Source organism: Haliotis rubra, unplaced genomic scaffold (genome assembly GCF_003918875.1).
Source record: "Haliotis rubra isolate DU_JTF1 unplaced genomic scaffold, ASM391887v1 Scf946, whole genome shotgun sequence".
NCBI classification, from domain to species: domain Eukaryota; kingdom Metazoa; phylum Mollusca; class Gastropoda; order Lepetellida; family Haliotidae; genus Haliotis; species Haliotis rubra.
The window spans coordinates 89,425-99,554 of record NW_025767686.1 but is presented as its reverse complement, the minus strand read 5'-3'; the positions used below and the strand labels follow the sequence as shown (position 1 = coordinate 99,554).

At 42.3% G+C, this 10,130-nt stretch overlaps 1 protein-coding gene across 1 annotated transcript; it reads right to left on the bottom strand.

Moving 5' to 3' along the window:
* LOC124264823 lies at positions 1–1,211 on the bottom strand. The gene is made up of 3 exons (XM_046699607.1): positions 918–1,211; positions 596–682; positions 1–59 (listed from the first exon to the last, which is right to left on the bottom strand). The coding sequence occupies exons 1-3, from the start codon at positions 1,204–1,206 to the stop codon at positions 1–3; spliced, it is 435 nt and encodes a 144-aa protein (XP_046555563.1). The 5' UTR covers positions 1,207–1,211.
* Positions 1,212–10,130: the final 8,919 nt, after the last annotated feature.

Genomic DNA, 10,130 nt, shown 5'->3' with positions numbered 1-10,130 from the left:
CTAGTTAGCAGTTTTCTCAAAGACATCTTTGACCCTTTTCAGATTCATTTCCAGCATATCTACAATACAAAAAAGGCATTATATTCCACGGCATCATTTTTTAAATCATACATCCTGCTTTATCTGCAGTATCGAATCTATGTCTGTGGACACATTTTTTTGCTGGCAAGATCCTCTTTTGCCAATAACTAAATTTGTTACATAATAAAATCCGATGCATCTTTTGAGAAGCATACACAAAGACGATCCAGGGCAACTATCCAGAAGATACCGGGCATCTACCCTGACCTCTTTACACCCAAACAAGAGCATCGTGAAACAAACAGAAGGCATTCTAATGGAAATATTTAAACTGACCTTCAACCAAGATGAGATTTGCATAACCCAATACTGTACCACCACATTACCAACTAGACCCATATACAACACTGTTTACTGCATAAAACCTTCCTAGTCATCATCTGCCTATTATTTTTCTGTTTAGGGATATCACCATGTGCTATCAAGTTGTAAAAGAAAAGTGACATTTTTGTCAACCTTTTGAGTCAGACACCTGAAAATAATTCAATATTTCTCCAATAAGACGCCTCTTTGCCTGACTTCATTATTCCATCATTGTGACCTCCAACAGATAAGCTGACATCAGAAGAGTTTTGTACGATGATGCCTTTGAAGTCAGATCCTAGAGTTAGAGAAGAAACAGCAAGTGAGTCACAATCGAGCTTGACGAAACTTCACTGTTGCCTGGTTCAGAGTGTTTGGTTTTTGTACGATGATTTGGAAAGCAGACAACAATAAGTGGAACCAACGGTGCACGTTTTGGACAATAAATAGCGTGTTTCAGAAAAAAAATGTCATTGATACTGTTTTTTATCAAATGTGGTGAATATTTTGTTTTTCATAAGCATTGTACTCACCTGCAGTGATTCTAGTTGACACCGCTTGCCTTTCTCGTCTCTCAGAAACAGCCATGGCACCATTTCCAGCAATGGCCTGACGCTCGACCACTTCTGATGATGCTATCATGTCCATGGAGAATGTCCTATCACCATGTGTTCCTAGTGGAACAACATCCACATCATTGTCATTACCAGGTTGTGCTACTTCTGATGATGCCAGGTTGTCCATTGTGAGAGTTCCATCACCATCTATATCACTTTCCCTGTCAGGACGTTCAGATTCTGTCTCCTTCTGATTCCCCGACATGTCTGAAAATCAATGTTAGAACAATTAACCTAATCATCAAGTGAAACTAAAATTGATAAACCTACTGTTTAATCAAGGTATGACGGACACCAGTTGGGCTGGAAGTTTGATCATAACAAGAGAGAGTTCAGACAACAGACGAGAAAAGTGGAGCGAAATTGGAACAGAGAAATATGTTGAAATTAACACAGCTAGTGAAGTTGATATTGCCCAGTTTTATAGAACTGTTCAGAAACAGAGAAGGAGAGTTGCATCAAATGTACAGAGAAGCATTAAGTATAAAGATAAATGTGCCTTTGCTCACTTTGAAGTATGCGGCATGTGGTCGGAGTATTACTGTGACCTACTTTCGCCATATGAAAGCAACAACTCCGATGCTGACCATTTTGAATCTATAAACAATGCGGTCGAAAAGATAGAACGTTCTGATGTCCCATCGTGTGACCCAATATTCGAAAATGGTGTTTCTGTATCTGGCATTCAAACTGTGGTGAAATCACAGCTCGCCTGTTTAACCTCATAATTGAGATGTGTTGCATACCCAAGTCAATGCGGATAGGAACTATTCTCCCGTTATATAAAGGTAGCAACAAGGACAATACTGACCCAGCAAGTTATAGAAGGATCACTTCAGCCTTCAGTAAACTGTTTGAAAAGATATTGTTAGGCAAGTTGAAAATCATGTACAATTAACTAATCCGGAATTCCCAAACAAACTTCAGAGTGGATTTAGAAAACATAGCTGTTCACATACTGAAAGAGACTATAGCGTATTACATGGAGAGAGAATCAAATATTTATGTTGGATTCTTGGACAATGAAAAGGCATTCGACAGGATTTTGCATAATGGACTTTTATTCAAATTGATTGATATAGGCGCTAACGGACGGGCGTGGCACTTGGTTAGACCCTCGTACAAAGAAGCATCTGCTTGTGTTCAATACAACAGCATCACGAGTCGTACTTTCCCAATCAGACAAGGAGTGGGGCAAGGAAGAGTGTTATCTGCATGGATGTTCCTCCTTTACATCAATGATCTGATCACCCAACTCGACAACCTCAAACGGCGAGCGTTGATTGGACAACATCATATACCTTCAGTGGTGCTAACAGACGACACGACCCTGATCAGTACAACTAATCATGGACTTCAGGCTTCACTCAATATTGTACATGAATACTCGAGTTCCGTTCTTGTGTTGAAGGGCGGAGAGAAGGATATCAAACAATTATACTTTAAACTGAATAACATTCACGTGCCTGTAAAAATTAGTACAATATACGCAGGATCATTAGTTCATACCGAAAAGTAAAGTGAGAGAACGAGTCGAGCCTTCTTCTGCTAGACGTTGGTCTTTGGGCAGGAGGGTTGAACCCAGTAATCTGTGCTAAGATCTGGCAGCGTATTATCTTAGCAAGTGCCCTGTATTCATGCGAACTGTGGGCTAGCATCACAAGACCAGAAATAGAAGAATTCGAAAGTTTGCAAAGATACTTTGCACGAATCATTCAAGGATTCCATGTGTGATCTCCAACTGCTGTTACCACACAGACTCTCGGACTTTGCAGTATGGAGGCCACAACTGACAAAAAGAAACTGAGATACCTCGGCAGAATATGTCGCGCTAGCTCAACCCAAATGGTCAAGCTACAGTTTTATTTCAGATGTGGACAGTTCTTAAGTGGTAACAAAAATTATGTTATTCATGACTTGATTACTATATGTTCGAAGTATGAACTGTGTCAATATTTGCTTCATAACATAGATAAGGGATTCCTACATCAAAATATGAGTGGAAAACTATATGTAATAAAGCAGTGTTTACCAGAGAGACATCAGTATGGAGAACGCAGTTATCTATGCGGCCCGACTTACAACGGTTTACTGCTATACACACGGGCCTCTCGTCCCATAGACTGTGGAACATGTGCTTACTGTTTGACCTGTACAGCAGGCCTGTGTACGCCCTGGTGAAGCTTCGGATACTACCGGTCAGTGCTGGACTCTGTCTTTTATGTCGTGAGGAGACAGATGATATTGTGCAGCACCAGTTGTTGTGCTGCAATGAACTGTTTAGCCAAAGAAATAACATGTATGAACGATTGTTCGATATCTTGCCACTAGAGACATACATCAATCTGGACAGTAGCTCTGATGACATGAGAGTTATCACTCTACTTAGTGGCATCACCCCCATCGTGGACAACATGGACATCCACATGTGAGCCCAGTTCATTGACATTGTAGCCAGGAGCATTAGTTCGTGGAACCTACAGAGCAGGATTCGAATCTCATTCAGTGACGCCCCAGTGTATTATATATACACATGCTCAACTTTCTTTTCAATGATTTGTACATAATCAAGTATTTTGTATTCATATCATAATTCATTGTACTCTCTGACATTATTGGAGGAAATAAAGACAATTCATTAATTCATTCATTCATACACACACACATATACATACATACATACATACGTACGTACGTACATACATACATACATACAACACACACACACACACACACACACACACACACACACACACACACATACATACATACATACATACATACATACATACATACATACATACATACATACATACATACATACATACATACATACATACATACATACATACATACATACATACATACATAAGGACGAAGGGAGAAGGGACGAGGGGAGTAAAGACGAGGGGGAAGGGACGAGGGGAGTAAAGAAAAGAAAATAGAAGTGAGAGGAGTAAGGACGACGGGAATAAGATCAAGGTAACTGACGTCGAGTGAGGACGGGTGGAGTAAGGACGAGGGGATTAAGGCTGAAGGAAGTATAGACACGAGGAGTGAGACAAATTTAGTAGGGGCCAGGGGAGTAAGAACGAGGGAAGTAAGGAGGATGTCAGGAAAGACAAGAGAAGTAAGCACTGGAGGAGTACGGACGAGAGAAGTGAGGACATGGCGAGTACGGACAAAGTAAGTACGGGCAAAGGAAGTTAGTGCAAAGGGAGTAAGCACGATGAGATTTAGAACTAAGGGAGCATGGAAAAAAGGAGTAAGGACAAGTCCAGTAACGTCAAAGGCAGTAAGGACGAACCAGTAGGGCCTAGGGGAGTCGGGAAAAAGGCAGTAAGGATAAGGATAGCAAGGACGAGGGGAGTATGGACGAGGGAAGCAAGAACGCAGAGTGGCAGTGAAAGACGATGGGTGAAAATACGATAAGATTAAGGACGTTGGGGCAAGGACGAGGGGAGTAAGGACAGGGAGGTACGGACGGTTGGAGTCAGGACGAGGGGATTAAGGCCGGTTGGAGTAAGGACGAGGAGAGTAAGGACTAGGGGAGTAGGGACAGGGGGAGTAATGACAAGGAAAGTAGATTCTAGGGGAGTGAGGACGAGTTGAGTAGGGACAAGAGGAATCGGGACGATTAATATCAGGACGGGGGGAGTAGGGACGAGCGGAGCAGAGACAAGGGAAATAAGGATGAAGGGAGTAAGCACGACGATGGTAAGGATAAAGTTAGTAAGGGCGTGGGAGTACGGACGAGAGGAGTAAGACGGAGAAAAGTAATTACTATGGGAGTAAGGGCGAAGTGAATAAGAACGAGAGGTGTAAGGACAAAGGGAGTAGGGACGAGAGAAGTAAGGACCAAATGAGTAAGGATGGGGAGAGTAGGAACAGGGAGTAGGGTCGAGAGGAGTAAGGGCGAGGAGAGTAGTATAAACAATGGGGTACGGGACCAGCCTATATAAGGCAAGGAATCAATAAGTATCCATTCCTAACTCATATTAATTTATAAATCCATAACACAACTACTTTTCATCTCCCCTGTAAAATGTAGCCACAGTCTTACTCGAAAGACTATGTCGTACGGGACTATAACCCATAACACAACTACTTTTTATCTCCCCTGTAGAAAGTATCCATAGTCTTACTCGAAAGACTATGACTACTTTTAAGGGAGATACAAAGTGCATGGGGGGTCATCATAGATAAGGCAAGCACTCAATAAGTATCTATTCCATAACATAACTACTTTTCACCTCACCTGTAAAAAAGTAGTTACAGTCTACTCAAAAGAGGAAGACTATGTGGTATGAGGCATGGAATCAATAAGTATCCTATTAATTTGGAAACCTATAACTTTAAAGCTCCCGAGGAAGACTGTGTTTATGTTTTTCTCTCACCATGAGAGCGTCACATTTCATGAAGCCAAATGGTATCAAGTCCCTCGATGTATGAAAGGTGTATGTTACGGGTTAGATTACACAATCCTATATCTATTACATCATCTTATGTTTAACATGAAGGATGCTTGTCTATTTAGAGAATTGTTTTCTATGGAATCCTAGAAGGGACATTGTCGCTATGTCGCATTGTCGCGTTGTCAAAAACAAGTAAAGTGAGGCAAAATAAACTAAAACGCGACACGCGACATCGCGACAACACGACATTTCGCCCATTTGTCGCATTGTCGCGATGTCGCGTGTCGCGTTTTGAATAATATTTTTCTATTCTTTAAAGGGCGACATGCGACATAGCAAAATATCAAAATATGTCGCGTTGTCGCGCCCTATCTAAGATGTGTAAAAGAAGCCTAAAATTCACTAAAACGCGACACGCGACAATGCGACATATTAAATAACGTAGCATTGTCGCGTGTCGCGTCGCCCTTTCGATTACCGGTGCGCATGCGTAGAAAGTCAATGAGTCTACGCATGCGCAGGAAATGTTATACTCTATTTCACACTTCAGTGGTCTTTTGTTACCTCAATGGTTTTACAATGAAGTAGTACGCGTAATGATAATGGGGGCTGCTTTTCTTGAACTTAATGGAAATCTTTCATTGTTGCTTTGAAAATTATTGTATATATTGTAAATGTATTTGGCCAATCAAGTGTGTTTTAGCAGCAAGACATGTTATTAGCGCTACTATTCATCGTAATCACGGCACACGGTGGCTCTGTCATTCAAGGCGGGGCAATTTGCTGTGCAGAGTTGTGTCTCTTAGTCACACCAGAAAACTATGATCATAGGTTCTAATCCCAGTACCATACACACTCATTACTTTGGACATTTCACCTATATCAAGCTCACAGGTTGTGAAAAACTAAAATATTGTTAAAATTCAGGCCACGTAGGCAGAAACATCAAGTGATGTCCACGAATGGGTCACTATGTTCCACAGTGTGGCTCCTCAGAGTTCTTGGTACAGTCCTGTCCGACGCTGATGAACTTGTTCAGCCAGCAGTGGATGGATACCAGGTAGAATGAGATGGTAATATCATTTAATCATCCAGCACCTCAAATACAGTTTTGGTCGACTTTGAACGTGATATTCTTCTTGGGAAAACGCCATACAAATGGAATGTTATGATTATGATTTTAACAGCGGTCAAATCGCTTGGCAGAGTTGCGTACCCTTGGAGTGCCAGAAATCAACCCTTGCTCGCTCGCTCCCTCCCTTCCTCCCTCCCTCCATTCCACTCATCTCTACTCTACTCCACACCACTTCGGTCTACTCCACTCACTCACTCATTCCACTCCACTCCACTCCGCTCACTCATTCCACTCCCCGCTTCACTCACGAAATCACTCCGCTCCACTTCACTCCACTCCACTCCACTCCACTCACTGACTCACTTCTCTCACTCACTCATTCCGCTCCACGCACTCACTCACTCCACTCCCCGCTCCACTCACTCACTCACTCAACTCCCCGCTCCAATGCGCTCACTCATTCCACTCCCCGCTTCACTCACGAACCCACTCCGCTCCACTCCACTCCACTCCACTCACTGACTCACTTCTCTCACTCACTCATTCCACTCCACTCCTCTCCGCTCCACTCCTCTCCGCTCCACTCCACTCCCCTCCACTCCACTCACTGACTAACTTCTCTCACTCACTCATTCCGCTCCGCTCCACTCCACCACTCACTCCACTCCCCGCTCCACTCACTTACTCATTCACTCACTCCGCTTCGCTCATGCACTCATTCCTCTCCATGCACTCACTCCACTCCACTCCACTCCGCTCCACACCTCTCCACTCCAATCCACTCCACTCCAATCCAATCCAATCCAAACATCGAAAAGTAATCATGCTTGTGATAGTTTATAAAATCCGCCGTAACTAATAAAACGCAACACGCGACAATGCGACAACGTGACATTTCATCAAAATGTTGCGTTGTCTCATTGTCGCGTGTCGCGCTTTGTTAAAATATTGAGTATAGTATGTATTATAACGTATTGGACTAAAACGCGATACGCGACAATGCGACAACGTGACATTTTGATGAAATGTCACGTTGTCTCATTGTCGCGTGTGGCGATTTGTTAAAATATTGAGTATAGTATGTATTATAACGTATTTGACTAAAACGCGACACGCGACAATGCGACAACGCGACATTTCATCAAAATGCCGCGTTGTCGCATTGTTGCGCGTCGCGCTTTGTTAAAATATTGACTATAGTATGTATTATAACCACAGGGGTTCGAATCACTGTTTGGCCTCTCTTCGATAAACATCGACAGTTTCCGTGGATATTTTAATGACTCGGAAACAGAAAACGGCTCAGCCTGGTTCCCAGGGTCTGCTGCCCTAACGCTTCCACACTGAAAAAGCCATTTATTATCTAATTCTTTTCTAATGTATTATGAGGAAATAATTGATAAAGTTCAAACCATTGTTTTTTAACTGCGGGTGTGCTTGTAAAATTATCGGCTTTCAGTAACATAATACAGAAAAATATATTCCTTATCTTGAGTTACTTTGGTACATATATTTTGTAATAAAATTAAACAGATCCATCCATGTACACACTTTTTTTCGAAGAATGTTGTCTGAATCGGTTTGTAAGACAACATGAAAAGGTTTTACCAATATTATTCAGAAATGTTTAGGATTAAAATAAACATGGGGAATCAAATCATCTGTACCGAAAACACACACAATTATACTGCTGAATACAATGAATCTGACCCACGCTTTTACTAAATTGAACATATAATAATACACAGTATGATCAGTATGCTAATACACTACCATAAAAATACATACATTGCCTTCAAAGTACATATATTTGAAGATTAACATTTAATACAGATGTACATTCCGCTATTTGAGCTTTTTACCACTGAAACTTGTCCTGAGTACTGTAGTTTTCATGGCTTGAAGCCAGTATCAGTGTATGCATTTGGTGTACATGTATACTCGCCCAAAAAAGAAACGCACATATGAATTTAAACTGTATTTTTATGTTTATTTTGAAACATCTTGTAGGCTTTATGAGTGAATGAAATATAGCGAAATTGCACACTGGGAATGCAGACTTATCCGTCTTTGGCACCAACTCGAGGAAAGTCAGTTTGAGAGTCACATGGAGACGTGTGGTGGCGCTGAAGTCAATACCTCGTGTGACCACCGTGGGCATCCAGAACGGCACGGCATCGCCTCGGCATCGAACGAATAAGACTCAGTATCTCGTGTTGCCCAATCGCAGCCCACTCTGCCTGCAGTGCCTGTGCAAGCTGCTGAAGTGTCTGGGGCTGAGGGTTACGGCGTCGCGACCGTCTGTCCTGGGCATCCCACAGATGTTCGATCGGGTTTAAGTCCGGTGATCTTGTCGGCCGAATCTGTCCACCTGGGGAACGCAAGCGTGGGCGAAACGTTCACGTCGACGTCTGTACACCCGCATTCTTCAATCGCGTCGTTCCAATAGAAATCCTGATTCATCACTGAACCAGATTCTACGCTAATTCGGTAAGTTCCAGGCCTGAACGTTGGTACACCATTGAACTCGATGTCGACGATGTTGGTGTCGAAGCACAGGGCCAAAATTAGGTCTTCTGGCACGTAAATCAGCCTCTCTGAACCTGTTCCTGACAGTCTGTGCAGAAAGCCTCCTCAATCCGAAGAACCCTTTGTTCAAACATCTATCTTAATTTCCTCTAACAAAAAATCATGAAGAAGATATGTACCAAACGGTGATACTTTTCACATGCACCGAACAACAGAAACTGATCAGCTAACGTTTGAGATACATACGGCTAACTTTCACTGGTTATCTAGAGAACCGATGAAAATAGCAACTAAAACGTGGAAAATATAATTTCACTTGTCCCTCTGTTGTCTTTGGAGATACATAACTGCAATCGTTAGTTATAATCCACACTAATAGCCCACATGTAGAGGTACATTTTGGTCGAAATCGGACGGTTGGTTTCAGAGTTACGGGTGTTTGAATTGTATTTGAGGGCTAGAAATCGCCCCAAACGCAGCCAGAACACGTTTTTGACACTGGAGAGAATCGTTGAAATGCAGCCGGGGTCGCGGGGGTCATGTTCCTTTTAAGAAGTTCTTAAGAAGAAATAGTTCCCTCTTTAAAATTCGGCATCTCAGTTGTTCTTTAGTCTACAATCAAAACAATTAGTGTTCTGAGTGCCGTTCCACTAACCGATCTTAGCCCAATGCCAATCGTAAACCCCTAACATCCTAATCTTAGCGTGACGTTACGATCGGCATACCGTTCCACTAACCAATCTTACCTAAGTCAATCGTAAAGTTAAGATTCAAAGCCTAAGTTGCTCATGACCAACTTAGGATAACTAAAATCAATCGTAGAGAAACCAAAATGGTGGCTTTCCTATTCTATGTGAAAAATAAGAGCGAGCATTTCACCGTGAGCGTCCCCTAAAATCCCCCATGAAATGAATTAGTATATTTCTGTGATGTAAACAAACACTGCACTGAAGCCTTACAAATGTCAGGCCAGCCTGACCACTGTCGTCATGGGAACACAACCGAGCGAGTCGGTGTGACACATTTGTACAACAATATTACAAGGTCATGGTTAGGAATAACGACAGCCGTGAAGTGAACAATGTTCTGAAGCAAAAAGATACAAATACG